The sequence below is a fragment of the Hoplias malabaricus genome, chromosome 1 (genome assembly GCF_029633855.1).
Source record: "Hoplias malabaricus isolate fHopMal1 chromosome 1, fHopMal1.hap1, whole genome shotgun sequence".
NCBI lineage: Eukaryota > Metazoa > Chordata > Actinopteri > Characiformes > Erythrinidae > Hoplias > Hoplias malabaricus.
The window spans coordinates 70,160,800-70,179,809 of NC_089800.1; the positions used below are offsets into that span (position 1 = coordinate 70,160,800).

Consider the following 19,010-nt stretch of genomic DNA (forward strand, 5'->3'; position numbering starts at 1 on the left):
TGCATCACTCCAAAGAACACAGTTCCACTGCTCCACACCCCAAGGCTGGGACTTCAGTGCATGGTGACCCTAGACTCATGTACAGCTGCTTCAGATCATCCTGTGTTGGTTTGTTTTTTCATTGTCCACAATGGTTTCCTCTCTTGAATATCTGACCTAATGAATTATAGGGTAATGTTAATGTCTCAAATAAATGAGTAAAAATAAATGAGTTTATTTTGGATAAGAGGAAAAAGTTTAATCTATTGCCTAAATTTGCTAACCTTTGAAAAAAGAGACTGAAATCTCTCTCTCTCTCTCTCTCTCTCTCTCTGCAGAAGGATTCAGAGGAGAATGAGCCAGCTGGTCACTCATTCATCGTCGTTGTGGCCATTGACTTTGGCACAACATCCAGCGGTTATGCCTACGCATTTACTAAAGAGCCAGAGTGCATCCATACTATGAGGTAAAAAGCAAAAGAGTGTGGGAGTAGGAGGATGGAGAGAAAGGAGGCTGACATTTGTCCATTGTGAACAGAATTCTCTACAGACAGAGCCATTCTCTGTTAAAGCTAATGTAGCCCACATAGGCTTTAGGTACACTCTGCTAAATTGATCCCAAATGGCCATAGCAGACTATGTCTTTGAGACTTGTTAACGGTGATCTGTAAAACTGACTAGGTATGACAGTTTTGAGAAGTGTGTATTTGTCAGGTTTTACAGTAGTGTTAGTTGAGTTGGATTTGCTTGTTGTGGTGTAGACTGGCAAATGCTGGTTAGGTGTTATAATGTACATGGATATTGGACATGTAGGTACAAGTCAGTGGTCTTTAAAGTTAAGGGAGAGTGTTGGTCAGTTGTTACATTGTGGACAGTTGAGTGGATCAGGTGGTCTACTTGTAATTACAATTATGTTTCTTCATGGACATTTAGCTGAAAGTATTTGCATTATGTTTAGTATAACACAGTCTCTCTCTCTGTCTCTCTCTCTCGCTCTCTCTTTCTGTCTCTCCCTCTCCCCCGTCTTATTCCCTCTTATTCCATTTCTTTCGTTCTGAGTAATGCACTAGTGTAATCATTAGCCCAGCTTCTGGTTCATTCTCTATTTCAGTCACTCATTTGTCTCTCTAGGTACTTACATGGCCTATTAAAATTATATATAGAAATCTGTGTGTGTGTGTGTGTGTGTGTGTGTGTGTGTGCGTGTTCTTTAGTTTAGTAACAAAAACCACTGCTCTCCAACTTGGATGTTATTCTTGAGAGGTCACCTAACTTTTGAACCCTAGGTCACATTGCCTCCTAAGTTGAGCCACCCTCCATATTATTTCCCAGCAGACAAATAAAGCTGCATGACAGCTGATGTTCCCCCAAATAGTGTTCAACGTAGCCAGATAGGAAAATCATTTTTGGAGTACTTTTCTTGTGGTTCGTTGGGTTGTGGTAATGTCCAGTGTGCTGAGGAAGAATACCTGTGATTTTATTTTATTCCATATTTGTAATTGAGTAATTTCTGCTTTCCTGTATCTGCAGAGTTTATTTTATAGAATTCTACCTATAACTATAAAACAAACTGTTCTATTTATATAAAAACCTAAATTGAACCTTCCAGTAATGCCTGTTTTTGGGAGTGATTGTGACTGTTGAGTAACACAACAGTGTTCTTCCCCAAAAAACTGTCATCTTAAATTTTTCCTAGTCTTGAGCATTTAGTATTCTCCTCAAAGCCTATCTACTAGGTGGATAGAGCATCTCCAGAGATAAAAAGTTTCACTAGTCTATAACCCAAAGCTGAAAGTACTTATGTCCCTCTAACTTATATTTTAAAGTTCTGAATCCAAGTTCTATCTACACAAACAGGGAAACTGAATCTGAAATGAGAAATTGGCTCCTGAAGATAGTACTTTGGGCCATTAAACGCATGTTGTTGTCTTATATTCACATTCACATTCAGAGAAATGTCCCTGATATTGTTTAGGCTTAGATAGAACCAGCTGATCTCTAAATCTGAAAGTCAACTCCAAGCTTTTCTTTTCCATTCTCTTAGGCAGGGCTTTTCTGGCTGAGGTGAGCCTGTCAAATACAACCTGTTGAAAATCCCACTGAAGTCTACCAGAATAGACCTGGATCTATAGAGTATTACAGTGGAGTTTTAGCAAATCAGAGTGAGCCTGTTCACAAAAAGATTCAGAGAATCAATCTGAGTCTGTTTCTGAAGAATCACACAAAAGACTGAGCCACCCTGAATATGTTTGCTGATAATGTAAAAATTACATGACACAGAAGAATCAACCTGAATTTTTAGCAGAGAATTACTGACTCTGCCTGGTTTATTTCAGAGAACCACATAAAAGTTTCACTGAGTCATTCTAAACCTGTGATAAGAACTGCATACTGTAAATATAGTTTTACTAAATAACCAAAGTCAAGAGGAATTAACCTTGAATGTATTGTTTTTTTCCTATAAATATTTAATCTTCCTGTTCCCCAGGTTCTCTCTTTGTCCTGTATCTTTTCATCACTGTGTGCTTGGACTTAACTCAAAGAATCTATTTTATGCAATGGTTTTGTATTGTATTTAACTTATTATGCATTGAAAGGCAGGAGTTAACTTTCTGTGCGAATTCTGCACAGTGGTATGTGTCGTGATGTACCACAGTAGTAATGTCTCTGACTCTAATGATTCATTCTGTTCTGAGGGTGAATGCCTCTGAATAATTTAAAAACCCAAGTTTATTCTCTTTCTCTAAATGTCTGAGTAGAGATATAAAGAGTTCTTGCTTGCTCTCTCTCTCTCTCTCTCACACACACACACACATACACAATGTCTGGGTGGGATATTGAGGATGCACTTTGCTATTGCAAAAGATCATATAGAGCATATCTATATAAAAAACCACAATGGAGGGTGGAGCAGAGAGAAATCTCTTTGAGTCTGAATTAAAACATTCCATTTGGTTGTTTAGTCATGCACTGAACTTGATTGGTTGATGTGCTGTGTGCTAGGCGCTGGGAGGGTGGAGACCCTGGAGTGTCCAATCAGAAGACACCTACCACCATTCTGCTGACTCCTGACAGGAAGTTCCACAGCTTTGGTTACGCAGCCAGAGACTTTTACCATGACCTAGACCCCACTGAGTCCAAACAGTGGCTTTACCTGGAGAAGTTTAAAATGAAGCTTCATACCACTGCAGTAAGGGCTTCAGACTTTTATGATCTCTTGCTACTTCATGATTCAGTTTTATTAGGCACAAGCTTGAATAGAAAATTCAAATGAGAATGGAGGGACTATTTACAAAGTAGTCAATAGTAATCAAGGCATTAAAAGACTTTTTCCAGAAATAGTGTTTATAGGAATTGTAAATACTGTATTTATAGAAGTGCCCATTTATTATTTAATGGGTCACCTATGTTGAAGCATAGAATAGTTTTTGAACATATCTTTCATATCCACTCCACTAATGGCTAATAGCTGTCTCCTAATGTGAAATAATGTGAAATAAAAAAAAAAAAAAATATTATAATAATAATATTATAAATATAATATTATTATAATATAATTATATTTATATACATATACATATATATATATATATATATATATATATATATATATATATATATATATATATATATATAATTTAAATATATATTTATACATAATTATATATATTTGAATCACTGGCTGCACATTTTACATATTTAAGTGCCACACAATGTTTTTGTCCTCCCTAGAATCTATCCATCGACACAGAGCTTCATGCAGCCAATGGGAAGAGAGTGAAGGCGCTGGATATATTTGCCTACGCTCTGGCCTTCTTCAAGGAACAGGCCCTAAAAGTACATCATTCTTTCTTTGCTCATGTTTTAATGTTACATTCTTTAAATTATAATGATGTTCTACTCTATGTACCTTGAATATTGAGCCTTTTCAACAAGTCTTTTCTTCACTTTGAGCATGACACATAAAAAGTAACACCTTCAGTAATAACTGTCTAGGTCAATGCTTGCCAAGTGCTGACCAGGATGCTTAGATCAAGACCCGTGGGACCAGCTTTTCAATTGTTTCAGGATGGAATTAAATGATTTAACTACATTTTTGCCCACACTGAAATTACTCACGCTTTTGTAACTACAGAACATGCTACAGTTTCACAGTGGTTGCTAACTAATAGCAAATAAAAATTAATTTATTGTGCTAAGTATAGGATGTAATTTATAGTGGCTTCTAAATGTTTCATAATAGTTACTATATAATTCATAGCAGATCCTTAAAATTGTGTAGTAAATTATTAAAGCAACAGTACTTTTGATTTTGTTTTTAATTGATTCCTAAGTTGGGAGGGGATAAAATATTCTAATAAATGGTCAATCCTTACAGAGTCTAATATATTAATTATAACAGCACAGAGATCTAGAAGGTTTTGTTCACATCGTTACCTACTTACATCACATGTACAGCCTCTAAAAGAGGATCCAAATTGCTCTTGCCTGAACAGCTGTAGCGTTCCTAATGGCGCTAAATACAAGAGCTGTGATATATGACAACGGCAAGCCCTGTCTTCATATGCTTATATTTTATTTTTTTATGACTACTAAAACATGGATTGTGTGGATTATACAGGATGTTTCTAAAGCACGTATATGTACATACATCCTTTGCTGTAGCTTGCTACAGTACTGTAAATTATCTTAGCTAAAGAGATGCAGTCTAAATGACCATCTCTACTCTTATAAAAAAAAATAAAAAAATAAAAAAATAATAATAATAATAATTGCTCACTACCTTGTTACAGTGTTTCATCATAAATGAACAAAACAATAAGCTCAAAAACACAAAACAATTTCACATGGAAATCATTAAAACGATTTTATCTTCAATTGAAAAGGTACTATTTTGGATATACATGGGTTGTTCTGTAGACAGTGACCATGTATCTGAATTTAAATGGATTCAAATACAATTATTATGCTGATAAGAATGATAACACTCTCATGGGTCACCAGTCTAATCCACAAAGGCCTGGTGTCGCTTCAGGTTTTCATTCCAATTAAGCAGAACCACACTTGAAACTAGTCTCCATCTCTAAAGTTACACAGTGTGCACTCCTGTGTGGTTGGAATGCAAACCTGCTGCCACATTGGCCCTTTCCGGATAAGATAGGTGACCCCTGCACTATATAATTCTTTTGCTTATTCTGAAGACAATTCCTTCACCAAGTTTTGACTGAGCTCTTTCTGACCACTCAACTGACTCATCTACTGTGAAGGGACATATCTTGTTTTCAAGTAGTTTTCCACAGGCTAGGTGCAGTTACACATTTTCAACAGAAATGTCTCTAAATCCCAGTTCTCCCAAATCCAAGTACTGTTACTTTAAGAACTTCTTAACTTCTTTGGGTTAAGAAGTAAAAAAAAAAAACACTCTTTTAACTCTCTTGAATTTTTGCTTTCTGTAAATCCATGCAAATATTTTGTTTTTTTCTTAGTGAGACCATATGTTTTTTTTTTTTTGTCTGCAGGAACTGACTGACCAGGCGGGGGCAGAGTTTGATAATGCAGATGTCAGATGGGTCATTACTGTTCCTGCAATATGGAAGATGCCAGCTAAACAGTTCATGAGAGAGGCAGCGTATAAGGTACACACACACACACACACACACACACACACACACACACACACACAGACACAGACACAAAACGGTTCCACTAAAGAGAATCTTGAAACCAAGATGCCTTTGGGAAGATGGGCCTGGACAACAAACTTTGTTAGTTTACACTAGTCTCTCTCTCTCTCTCTCTCTCTCTCTTTCTCTTTCTCTGCATACACACTACAAATGTGCCACAGTATAATCATTTACCAACGTTACACTCATCATATCACATGCTCCAAACATTCCAAACTGCTGTTCACTTAGGTCATGTCAGATAGTGATACTGACTGACATTGGCATCATTATGGGAATGTAAACAACCTGGCACCAGTAACGGTTTTGAGTGATACCACCACGGAGCTAGCAAAATATGGTGCATCTACCAGGTTCAGTGTTGTTCAAGCATAATTTTGAGCATTCCAATTTTGCCTTTGGAGCCTTCACAACAAGATATTTTACTCTAACCATTAGGCCTCTGAATGTTGAGTGTAAATAAGGGTCTAAAGTAGAAGGCAAGTCATTTTTAGTAAGGTAGGTGATGGAAACTAATTCTTTGCTAGATCTGATGTCACATAAGCCAAGTTTCAGTCCTGCCCAACTACAATTCAGCAGAAAAAGACTACAAAAACTACTAAAGCCTTAATCATTCTTTCTCTGTGATTTTAGAAAAATCTAAAAAAAAAAAAAAAAAGAGGGACAGAGAGAAAATAATTCATTTATTTATTGAAAGAAAGCAAAAGGAGAACAACACAAGCATATGTACCCACAAACCCAACCATTCTCTCTCTCTCTCTCTCTCTCTGTCTCACATCTACCCAGTAAGTGTGTGTCGCGTGCAACTGTACTACCGCAGACAGACAAGGTTAGATGAAGGGGAATACTGAGTAGGGAATGAAAGAGTGAGAGAAAGCAAGTGAAAGAGAGCAATAGATCAAAGCATTGATTAATGAAGGATAATCATCTGTGTATATATGTGTTTGTGTGTAACCATTTATATCTGCAGTAACTCAGCATTCTAGTTGCTAAATCCTTTTAGTGAAGATGTCTCAATCCTTCCCTATCAGTCCTTTCACACTCTTGCTCTTTCTCTTTCTTTTGATCTCTCTCCCGCTCTCCTCTCTCTTCCTTCCTTTCTAAGAGACACACACAGACATACATTCACACACACTCTATTAAAACCATTTCTCTGTCAGATATTCATTTTCACTTTAAATCTTGAATTAAATGTATTGTTTTACATTGTCTACATTATTTTGATTTATAGCACCTTAAGATATGTTAATAAAATGTATATTACATGCTTTTGCCAAAATATTACAAGGATCAAACACCACAGCATCATTCTCCCTGTCTAAACAGCCCTGTTCAGAATGACTTCTTTCAGGGCACGTTTCTTGGGGTTCTTGGGGTGAATCCATTTTTGCATCAGCCACTGAAAAAAATGCTATTGGCCAACAGTGACATTTTGCATTGGCCAAGCGCGGATTAGAATGAGCTGCCTGTCATTTTTTGCATCGACTTTCATGAGGTGGACAATAACATGCAGATTGGGAAATGAGACACATCCATACTCACGTTCTTGCTCTGTATTATATACCCAAATAAGAATGTAGTCAACAAGAACAAGTTTTCAAATGATATTGGGCTTGATATGTGATGATATAAAAAAAAAAATCATAAACTGGTACGTCAAACTTTTGATTGGATAATTCAATATATGATTGGCAGTATCTCCACCTTCTCACTACACCCATTTGGCTTCCAGGCTGTTATATGACTGACTGATGCAAGAAATTATCAGCAGTATCTCGGCAGTACTTGTCTATCTTCACTGCTCTCATCTATGCTGGTTTTGCATGATTCTCATTTCCCTGCTTATGTTTTTGCTTGATTTTCCAATTTCTTTGGGCTTGTCATATCTGTTTAACACTGTCTTTGCTCACATGAACGTGGTTCCAGTGCTGTGGTTGGAGATGCTCGAATGAGGGGCCTTATAACTCTAATGAGCCTGCACCTGATGTAGGAAATGGAACAAAATCAGAATTACTTATTTCATTGCCTGGCTCAGACTTATGCAGCCCACAGATAACTGACTGGGTGGTCTTAGTTTGCAGTTTGTGTTGGTTTACAAGCATTTCATAAATTTCATTTTTCTGTTGTTTTGTTCTAAGGCTGGTTTAGCAACGCGGGAGAACCCTGAACAGCTGATCATTGCTCTGGAGCCAGAGGCTGCGTCCATCTACTGTCGCAAGCTCCGCCTCCACCAGATGATTGACCTGGGAGCCAAAACTTCCATAAACGGCTACAATCCCCCAGAGAATGTAGGAGCAGGGATGACCCAGGGTAAGCAATGCCCACTTTCACAGACTCACTCACACATAACCTCATCATAAGAGATTTTTTTGATGTCGTAAAACTATACAGTAGAGATTTAATTAGACAAAGTGTATTTACCTGGCAATATCATTCATTCATTATCTGTAACCGCTTATCCAATTTAGGGTCACGGGGGGTCCAGAGCCTACCTGGAATCATTGGGCGCAAGGCGGGAATACACCCTGGAGGGGACGCCAGTCCTTCACAGGGCAACACAGACACACACACACACATTCGAGTCACCAATCCACCTGCAACGTGTGTTTTTGGACTGTGGGAGGAAACCGGAGCACCCGGAGGAAACCCACGCGGACACGGGGAGAATACCTGGCAATAATCATAATCATTTTGCAAGGTGGCATGCTGCAGCAAGGTGACTGAAGGCTTAAGAGAAGGATTATGGATGACCCTTGCAGCTACTTAAGGAGAAGTTGGTTGTTTCAGAAGTGTTATTTTGCATATTTCGCTTGATTCCAGTTCCTGAAAATGCTGGTGTCCACATAAAACAAAAATGTGAGATGTTGCATGATGATACCGACTTCTCTTTAAATAATCAGTTCAGTACTGCAGCTGGAATTGCTCACCAGAATACAGTGTCTCACCACCTGAGAGAAAGCCCAATCCGCAGTAGCCAAGACTCTTATCAGCAAAAAGGGAAGCATTATGTTTGCCAATGAAGTGGGGCAAGTCCAACGTTTGAAGTTGTTCGCAGAAGTGATATGTATTATTCCCTTTTGGGAGCGAACACCAACACATACTAGAGAGCAATTTTTAGCACATAACACTAGGGGCAATGGAGCTCACACACATGTACAGAGCAACAAGCTGCCAGCAGTAGCACCCAGGGAGCAGTTGAGGGTTAGGTTCCTTGTTTGGAGGTACATTAGCAATGAATCCTGAGAGATTCTTATTTTGACTTTTTAATCAACATATGGGTCCGTCCATGTGCACATCTCCCACTCAGTGATTGAGAAACTCTGGAGGATGACTGGCAGCTAAGTTATGGCTAAGAAACCCACTACAGTTTTGGAAATATGAGAGAGAATGGAAGTCATTCAAAGCAAGGCCCTTTACACTTCCTAATAATTTGTGTAATAGTGTTTGTTTATTTAAGCTGTTGTCAGTTAGGAGTGATTATGTATTGAACGCTATGTGGTGAAATAACTCATCTGCAATTTGCTCACTGTAAGATATACTTTTAATAGTTTCAGAAAATTAACAAAAGTGAGTCATGGGTAAGTTCAGGTCAAAATGTTCAGACAAAATTATTTGTTTTACAATTAGTTCTTTTTTAAAATGAGTGAATCGGTCAGAAGAACAGGCAATTGCAAGGTTTGGGTCTCAGTAAGCAATAAATCCACCATTTTGCAGAATTGAGGGTCAGTGTGAACTGCTTGGTGAGGTGTTTGACATCCGATGACATCACCAGCTTTAAGGCTATTACTGTGATACAGAAACACTGCATCACTAGAGAGAGAGAGAGAGATCAAGAAGAGAGAGAGGGACATTTACCCTCCTCTTGTTTTTATTCCTTGTTTATAGGTAAAAATATATCTTCAATTTTTGGAAACTACATAATTACAGTGATTATCAAAAAGGGAAGATCATCATTTAAAATTTATATATAAATAATGAATGCACTAAAATTCGGAGATTTATTAAGAATTGGAGGGTTAGAATTTTTCACAGTATTGGTGATACAATAGTGGCTGTGAAAACCTGCCTGAAGCCAGAGACATTATTTTATTGTAGTTTTACAAAAAGGTTTTTAAAAATTCTTAAAATATATTGTCAAGGCAATACAGACAAGTCCTTAAAGAACAATGCACTTTGCCATCTTTAGCACCATTTTATTATTATCAGCATGCCATATAAGAACTCTATGGTTTTAGATTGTAAATGACATGGTAACATTTGACTTTTGTTACCATTGTTAAAAAATTGAGAATATTCATGAAATAAGCTTCTGTTCAGATAAAAACATGGTCATGTGACTTGCTCTGTAAATAACATCCACAGCCTGATGCAGGATGTGTGTGGACCTCTCCAGCTTTTGTCAGCCAAGGACCAAAGGAAATATATTTTATGTAATGTTCTCACTCTCTTGTCATCTGTCATAATTTCTCATAGATGTTTAATTAAACTTTTAAGACCCATACACTTTAAGCCCAAAGGTTTGTAAACAACTCTTATAAATAGAGAATTCAGATACTTTAAGATGCACTCGTTTTGGCAACTGAGGTTCATTTGTGTGCTCGCACACACACAACACTTCTATGTTCTCCAAAGGAAAGCATGAAATGTAATGGGACGCTCTGGAGCAGCACATTTAGCTCAGAAAGTGGCCACTGCTTTTGCATTGTCATTGTATGTGTTTATTACCTCTCTCTTTTCTTTCAGTGCTTGTCTCTATTCCCTTTGTTCCATGTTTGTTTGTGTCTCTGTCACACTCCTATCTCTAAGGTAGAAAACACTTCAGATCGGTGTCTTCTGTGAGAGTACTTCAGCATGCTCCTTGGCCACTTTTTCAGAACACCTTCCATGATTGTGTATAGTCAGACTCCTCTGTTTATATACAGTTTGTCTCCTCTAGCCCTTCATCAATAGTTAGGTTTGTTCTTGTCTGGATATTTTTGGCTGGTGGACGACTCTCATCCTTGCAGTGACACTGACATTTATAAAACCTGCAAAACCTGTGTCTCATACACTTGTGTCAGCAGCACACACAACTTTGTCAGTGTCACCTCTGCTTAAATTGTTCCATCAGCCCTGGACAACAGCCTGTGGTCTAAAACTGACCGGTGATGAATGGGTTAAAAGAGGCGGATAAACTGTGCTGCAACATTCAGAATGTCAGTGTTTTTAATGAAGTGGCCATTGAGTGGATTTAGAATGAAGAAGAAGAAACACCTTTATTAATCCCCTTGGGGAAATTGCTTCTCTGCATTTGACCCATCCGTGGCATTGAACACACAAACACACACTAGGGAGAACAGTTTGAGGAATAGGTGCCTTGCTGAAAGACACTTCAGCCGTGGATGAATTTCTCTCTGACTGGTCCTGGGAAATGAACCAGCCTCAAACTCGCTAACCTCAACGCTAATCGCTAAACTTCTCTAGCCTCAAGGCCACAGTGGCCCCAGTTTCTAATGCTAATAATGTGGCCAGAATTTAAGTGTTTCAAGTCAGTACAATCAAAATTAATTGGATATAACTCTACTGTGCTTTTATAAGGATGATAATGATATTATTACTGGCTCTTGTCTGCCCAGTAGCTACTACCAGTGTGGCACTCGAGGTCAGAGCTCAAATGTTTGGAACATGTCCTGCTCTGCTGTTTTTGTGTCAGAGAAAGTCCTTACTCCAGCCTTTAGGTGGTGAAACTCACTGAAAACCTCTCTCGTCTTGCTCGATGACACAGCTACAACAGTTTTTTTTTTCTTCATTTAGTTTTAGCTTCTCTCAAAATATTTCTGTTTTTCTCCTTGTTTCGTCAGTTCTTATGTTCTGTGCTTTTTTGTGTCATGTTTATGTATCAATGTCTTTATCTGTTCCACGCATCTTCTGTTGTTTCTTCTAGATTCCATCCGTCTCTGCCCCTTTGTCAGTTCAGTGTGTTATTTTGTTGTTTACTTCTGTTCTGCCTTTTTTCTTGTCTGTTTCCATACTTAGGTACTATGCCCAACTGTAGCTTATATGCTTATTATATATATATATATATATATATATATATATATATATATATATATATATATATATATATATATATATTATATCATTTGCTTTTTTCTTTGTTCTGTGTTGTCTCGTCTTTAAGCATGTAACATTTGTGTTAGGAGTCTGGTTTCTTGTGTTTAAATAAGTCTTTGCTTTTCTTGTATTATGTTTACTTCACTTTGAGTTTTGTAAAATTAACACCTTGTACTTGCATCCAAGCCTTCAGCTTAACAAATGGTATTGGGCAAGGTGGTAATTTTTCAGTGATATCATTATGTGGTGGTCACAGCTTTAACTATTTAATTATTAACAGTCTTGTGTTTTATGTTTGTAATCTATGGAAACAACATCCTGGATTTGAACGATGATCTGTTTCCTTTGTGAGCGCATGGAAAAGTTGTTTGTGTGACAGTACAGTTTTTTTAATTTTGAGCAGAAAAGCAAAGGATTTTTTACACTGACACCAGTTGTGATCGTTGTGATGTGCAGTGTTCTGTAGTGCTTTATATTGCTCAGCCTCATTGTTTGACAGAATTCAAAGTTTTATATTTTTTCCTTACATGCTTTTGTTTGTGACCATTGAAAATCCCTGTGGGATTTATAGCTCCAACCCGGTCTCACACACATTCGTGATATAATCACATATATAGGGGACTGAAATTCGTGACATAGTCGCATATTTTCGACATTTTATGCGACAATTTCATGATCATAATGAATGGGCAATTACCATACAAGCCGTCATATACGTGCCCCATGTTATGCGACAGTAACACAAAAACTCCTCCTCATTAAGGCGTCATTAACATCCGTTAATACCACAGTCTTTTATTTTTATTTTACAGAAAATATGACGTTACTAATCCATTATCTGCTAAAATATCGAAGCAAATAATGTCTAAAGAAATGTCCTTTTCCGTATTAACCTTTTGAAAGTTAGTCAAAATTACGTTAAGTGAAAGAAATGTTCTCGTTAGAGTTAAAGCTAAAGTAGGACACCAATAATAAACATTGCTTAGGAGAAATATTATAATAAAATACTTTATACCCTTTGTTGGAATAAGAACCTATGTTATGTAATGAAACCTGTAATGAGGAAGAGTTTTCGTGTTACTGTCTCATAGTGTTTCTATGGTAATTACCCATACACTTCTGATCGTGATATTGTCGCATAAAATGTCGAAAATATTAGCCTATGTCACGAATTGCAGTCCCCTATATATGTGACTATATCACGAATAGATGTGAGACCGGGTTGATAGCTCAGTGGTGCTAGCTTAGCCATTGAGCTATAGGCTAATAAATACAAACAAATTAATATTAGTCAATTTTAGACCTTGAATATCAAAGAAATTTGTAAGGAAACCAATTTTTGAGAATTGTAAGGAAAACACATGTATACCCAGTTAGCTAGAAAAAAATATACCATATTGAGGTAACCAAGTAATTTTCGCTTTAGCTTGTTGCCCCCTTCTTTCTCCTTGAGTAAATTATTTCTTTCAAAAAATCAGGAAAATCATGGAAACATCAACAAAAATTAAAAGCAGCCTGGCCCACAAAATCGACTCTAATTGACAGTTCTCTCATCCATAGAAGACATTCTAAAAAGGGGGTTTTACTAATCTATGAAGCATAAATAATTTATGTTTAACTTTTGAATATGATAAGCATTTTTACCACAGATGTAATGGTGGCTAAATTTAAGTCAGGGTTTTAAAATTTCCCTTTATTTTTGTAATATCTTTTTATTTTTTATGATTTATATCATTGTATATGTTAATTATAATGTTTTGTATTCTTTACATGTTCTTATTTTTATTATATATATTTTTTGTTATTATAATTTAATAAGAAGATTATAATGAATAGCTATAAAAAGAAAAAGATTTCATGTCATTACTCTATGAATCCTTTATTTATCAGCTCTTAAAAGCTCTAGACTTCCAAAATCTCAGCTAATTCACATTTCCAGGCATTAATGTCCAGTAGAGACATGTTTGCTGTTCCCTATTTCTCTGCCATGCTGTTGCCTTGCCTGTTCTAATGTCACAAAATCACACAACAACCACAAACACAGCTTCACCAGCTCTTTTCAAGCTTCTCACACACACTCCTCTCTCTCTGTCGATAACCAGCCAAGGAGCTTGTGCGCCGCAACCGGCAGAGCCGCACCTTTCTGGTGGAAAATGTCATAGGAGAGCTATGGTCCGAACTAAATGAAGGTAGAGTCTGCATCCCTCTCTTTCTCTTCTTTCTCCCTCTCCTTTGTTGTCTCGTCTTCCCTCGCTTTTCTGCTCTGTCTCTGTTGAGCTTCTGCCCTAATGCTGCTCTCATACAAAATAAAATGCTATAGATTATTTATTCATACCCCTACAGTAAAATAGAAAATAGAGATCTTAACTTGGAACCCAAATATCTGAATAAAGTTTAGTACCAAATGTGTACATGAAAAACGTGAACAGATGAAAACTGTTATAGTGCTGAGTGATGTATATCTCTGTCTAGATCTTGATTATTCGTAATTTTTCAGAGGAAAATTCCAAACATATTCTAAACTTAAGTGTTCTGATTTATTTGGATTTATATTGGAATTCTAGGCATGTGACTCTAATAATGCAGTGTGACTTTGTCAACAAAGTGGAGATATTACTAGGCATGATGTTTTTGTGTGCATCATTTAAAGAAAAAAACAGACTCTACCAGCAGGAGCCCATTAAAATTTGCAGTCTCAGCTTTCATAGTGAGAGATAAAAATCAAGAAAACGTTTTTGCATATTAATTTTGGGTATCAATCAGGCCTAAACTGCAAGGCATTTATTTTGCTGGAATGTTTCAAACTTCAAGGAAAATTTCAGGATGGAAAAAAATGAACATGTAAAAAAAGGGATTATTTTTGGAAAGATATCTATTTAAATATAAATTTTAAGATTTTTTTGGAGTAATTTTAAGAAAGAAATATGAATGTCTAATCTGAACAGGCCATATCACTGTAAGACATTTTTAGCATAGAGAAACAAGGCACACAATAAGTGTGAACCTGTTAACTTTATTATTCTAAATTAAATTTCACCTGGTACCATGATATATTTGGAAAATGGAATATTGAATGGAATCATTTTTGCCCAGCACTTCCCAAACCACAGCCTTGCTAATGTTGTTTATATTGATTGTAATTTTCGAGTGACCTGTAGCTCTTGTAGATATTTTGTTTTCCTCAAGCCTGTCATCATTGTTGCTAAAACCCCCGCTAATCTGCCATTGTCATATTTTATATCACTATAACTATGTAGATCAAGCCTAAAGCACAGCCATAAACCATGCATTGTTAGTGGTTTTTCTAATGCCTCATTGGTTTGTGCTCCTGGAAACCATGGCACCGCCACTGAACCTTAAAGTGGGTCGCCTATCCCCCTGACACCCCAAAAAGCCCTACTGAGTTCACCCTGTCAGATTCACTTTCTTTCAACATCACTGGAGCAATATTTTCTACAGCACTGAGAGCATAGAAAATTGTCAGAATTCAAGAGAAATAAAACCTTTTAGAACTTTGAATAGTTGCTACCATGGTAAACTAAATGGTGATGTGTGCCTATTGCAATCTACAGATGTAGGTAGAAGGAATCTAGCCACGTTCCCAGCAGTAACTTTATTTTCTTTTTGTTATTTTATTTAGGATTTTTGTTGAAATCTAAGTCGGGTTTAAAGATGTTTCATGTTGAATATTAAGGCAGAGTAGAGCATGTTAAACCCTCCTGTATTTCCTTATTTGTTTTTTTAATTATTTATGCTTAATCTTATGTTTAATGATTAATATGTTTAAAATTTGTGGGTTTAAAATTTTGTTCAGATTTAGAAATGACCAGTATCATTATCCATTATATGAGACAATATCTTGCAATCCAGTTTTTGCCAAACCCTAGTTCAACCTTTGTTGACTGTTTTGTGCTGGTCTGTAGGTGACCGCTACGTAGTGGTAGACTGTGGTGGAGGGACGGTGGATCTGACAGTTCATCAGATCCGGATGCCCGAGGGTCATCTGAAGGAGCTCTACAAGGCCTCAGGTGAGAACAGGTGACTTTACCTTGCCCTTATGTGGAACCAAAGGTATAGTAAATAAATATTTATGACAAGAGCAAATGTCAATGTTATCTACAGTACTGTGCAGAAGTCTTAGGCACCTAAGGTAATTTTATACAACTAATATAACTAATGCTTTCTAGCCAAGCGTGGTGCTTGGATAAAGTTATATATATAATCACAGTAAACACAAAAAAATAATAATACAATTAAGAAATATACAATATTTTTTCTTTTATAAAGTAGTAGGTGTGAGGTGAGTTTGAAGAACAAAGTTTTGTTCAGATTCTCATTGATTGCATGAAGCTGTTATTTGATTGTTTTTTAGCAAATAAACACTTACTGCTCAGATAAATAGCTTTTTAAATCTCGTAATCTCTGGTGCCTAAAGCCTTTGCATGGTACTGTACATCCAAAGGATTTAGTGAATTCAGCTACTTTAAGGGGACGTGAAATTCACTTGGCTGTTAAGGGGATTTTCCATTGAAATGCATTGAAATTCGCAGGAGAAAATGTGCTGCCAAACAATAAATAAATAAATGAAAATGAAACTGGGGCAAATTTGCTAATTTGTATTAGAAAAGACCCGGAGCTATAGCCCTGTAGCCAGGGCCTAGGCACGGCCCTGAATTTGACCATCACTGATTGCCCATGTCTCTTTCATATTCTGTCTCTCTATCTATCTGTCTATTTCCCTATCTGTCTGCAGGAGGTCCCTACGGTTCCATTGGCATTGATTATGAATTTGAGAAGCTGCTCTGTAAGATCTTTGGGCAGGATTTCATTGACCAGTTTAAGATCAAGCGGCCGGCAGCCTGGGTAGACCTGATGATTGCATTCGAATCTCGTAAGCGTGCAGCAGCTCCGGACAGAACCAACCCCCTCAACATCAATCTGCCCTTCTCCTTCATTGACTACTACAAGAAGTTTAGAGGCCACAGTGTGGAGCATGCACTACGCAAGAGCAAGTAAGTGAGGGAAGCTCCAGGAACCGTTAAATTTTAGGGATAACTGCAGTTACATCAGCAGGATTAAAAAGTTTGTGTTAGATCAGGGATGTATGATAACAGAAATATGTGTAGAACGGCTCTTTTCAAACTTTTCCTGAAATCAAGTGAATAGCTTGCTCATCTTTTACTGCAGTAAGACTCAGAGAGACTGCGTACACTGAATGTTCACTGGATTATGAACATCTACTTTGTATCTACACTCACTATCCATTTCATAAGCCCATAGACGTAAGCTCATAACTTGACAGAACAAATGGATTCAGCTAATTCAAATAATTAACAATCACTTCATTGGACATAACACAAAACTGGCCAAAAAAGCAGCTCTATAGAACTATTTCAGTTTTTGACAGGTCAGGCCATGATACAGCTGCACTGACCATACATGAGCACTTTGTAGTTCTGCAGTTACAAACTGTAGTCCATCTGTTTCTCTGCATACTTTCTTATCCTCATTCCACTCTGCTCTTAAATGATCAGTACCATCACTGGACTACCACAGAGCAGATATGATTTGGGTACTGGATCATACTCAGCGCTGCAATGTCACTGATGTGGTGGCGTGTTAGTGTGTGTTGACCTGGCAGGAGTGGATCAGATACTGCAGCGAGGTTCGAATTTTCTAACCAAGTTGTACTCTTATTGTCCTATCTTGTTGGTCCTCCTTTTACACTGCGTCACTGTCATTGCAGCGCTGAGTACGACTTGCTTCTGAGTTTCCACATTATAGTTGTGTTATAATGGTGTTTGTGATTCAAAACAAAACACTTGCTTATGCAGTATTAAGAATATTATATATATATATATATATATATATATATATATATATATATATATATATATATAAGGGAGTGTCTGGTGCAAGTATGTGTTTGTGAAAATAACTTTCATTACCTCACACTCTTACAGAATTTAGTCTGAACAAACCATTAGCTGTCCTTCACCATGGGCATTATGCTCTCTCTCTCTCTCTCTCTCTCTCTCTCTCTGTCTCTTTCTTTTTCTCTCAGTGTGGACTTTGTGAAATGGTCTTCTCAGGGCATGCTGAGGATGAACCCTGATGCGATGAATTCTCTGTTTAAACCCACCATCGACCACATCATACAGCATCTAAGTAAGTGCCAACTGAGCAAATTTTTCTTAGATCTTAGATATATATATTTATAGATATATAAATATATATAGAGATATATATATATATATATAGATATATATATATATATATATATATCTATATATATATATATATCTATATATATAGATATATAGATATATTTATAGATAGATATATATATATTTACTTTGCGTTTATCTCATGCAGTTAGTGGTTGCCTACTTTCACAATGCCTTTTGCCACCTAACATGTTCAAAAACAGCCTACTACTGCAGGGAATGAAATTGGAATTACACACAAAAAGACCTATGAAAACTCTGCTATTTTTGCATGACGTGTATAATGATGCTGTCATTATGATTCACGTTAGACCAGGATGCACAGGATTTATGCTGATGTATAGAGAGCCAATCAGAATACAGCTGGCAGAATCCTGACAGTGAAGCTAGGTTAGTGCACTGAAAGTATCAGAAAAAGTATGTAAGCTTGTGGGCAGAGCATCTGTGGTTGACACTAGTTGTCTCCTGAATTTGGAGACATTCCACCATAAGTTATCCAAAACAGTCAAATAAATAAGTCAACATTACCCACCTATGGAGTAGGAATACAGCAATATTCTCATCTCATGTCATGTTTTGTATGTTGAGAGTTCTCTCCATTGTCTAAATAAACTCGAGATGCTGTTTCTCTGCTGTTTCAGATAGAGACAGTTGAGTTTTTTTTTTACATTTACTGATACCGGGGCTTTGTAGACATTTTTTTGAGCATGAAAACAGACAAAACTGTCACAAAACTGTGACTGTCGCCTTTAAGCGACATTCAGTCATACGAGGTAATGATAAAATATGTCAATATTTTTTCCTTCTTCTTCCAACTCTTAGATGAGCTGTTTGAGAGGCCCGAGGTGACTGATATCAAGTTCCTGTTCCTGGTAGGAGGCTTTGCAGAGTCTCCACTTCTCCAAAAAGCAGTGCAGGAGATGCTTCAAGTAAGTATTTTGTTTTTCGTATTACTATAATCATATCATTTATATGTTAATGCCCATAGATTTGATTATTTATTTCGTTTATTTGTTTATTGTTCACAT

At 36.9% G+C, this 19,010-nt stretch overlaps 1 protein-coding gene across 5 annotated transcripts in view; it reads left to right on the forward strand.

Annotated features, from left to right (window-relative positions):
- The window catches only part of hspa12a (heat shock protein 12A), a 54,090-nt gene that overhangs the window by 28,153 nt on the left and 6,927 nt on the right, over positions 1 to 19,010 (forward strand). For 4 of the 5 annotated variants that reach the window (XM_066672339.1, XM_066672327.1, XM_066672346.1 and 1 more), the window contains exons 3-12: positions 318 to 445; positions 2,982 to 3,168; positions 3,711 to 3,815; positions 5,498 to 5,614; positions 7,801 to 7,972; positions 13,858 to 13,944; positions 15,679 to 15,783; positions 16,509 to 16,767; positions 17,820 to 17,923; positions 18,805 to 18,911. In XM_066672339.1, the coding sequence (XP_066528436.1) occupies positions 318 to 445; positions 2,982 to 3,168; positions 3,711 to 3,815; positions 5,498 to 5,614; positions 7,801 to 7,972; positions 13,858 to 13,944; positions 15,679 to 15,783; positions 16,509 to 16,767; positions 17,820 to 17,923; positions 18,805 to 18,911 (1,371 nt within the window). The remainder of the gene's footprint in view (positions 1 to 317; positions 446 to 2,981; positions 3,169 to 3,710; positions 3,816 to 5,497; positions 5,615 to 7,800; positions 7,973 to 13,857; positions 13,945 to 15,678; positions 15,784 to 16,508; positions 16,768 to 17,819; positions 17,924 to 18,804; positions 18,912 to 19,010) is intronic. The other variant, XM_066672354.1, reaches the window with a different exon arrangement.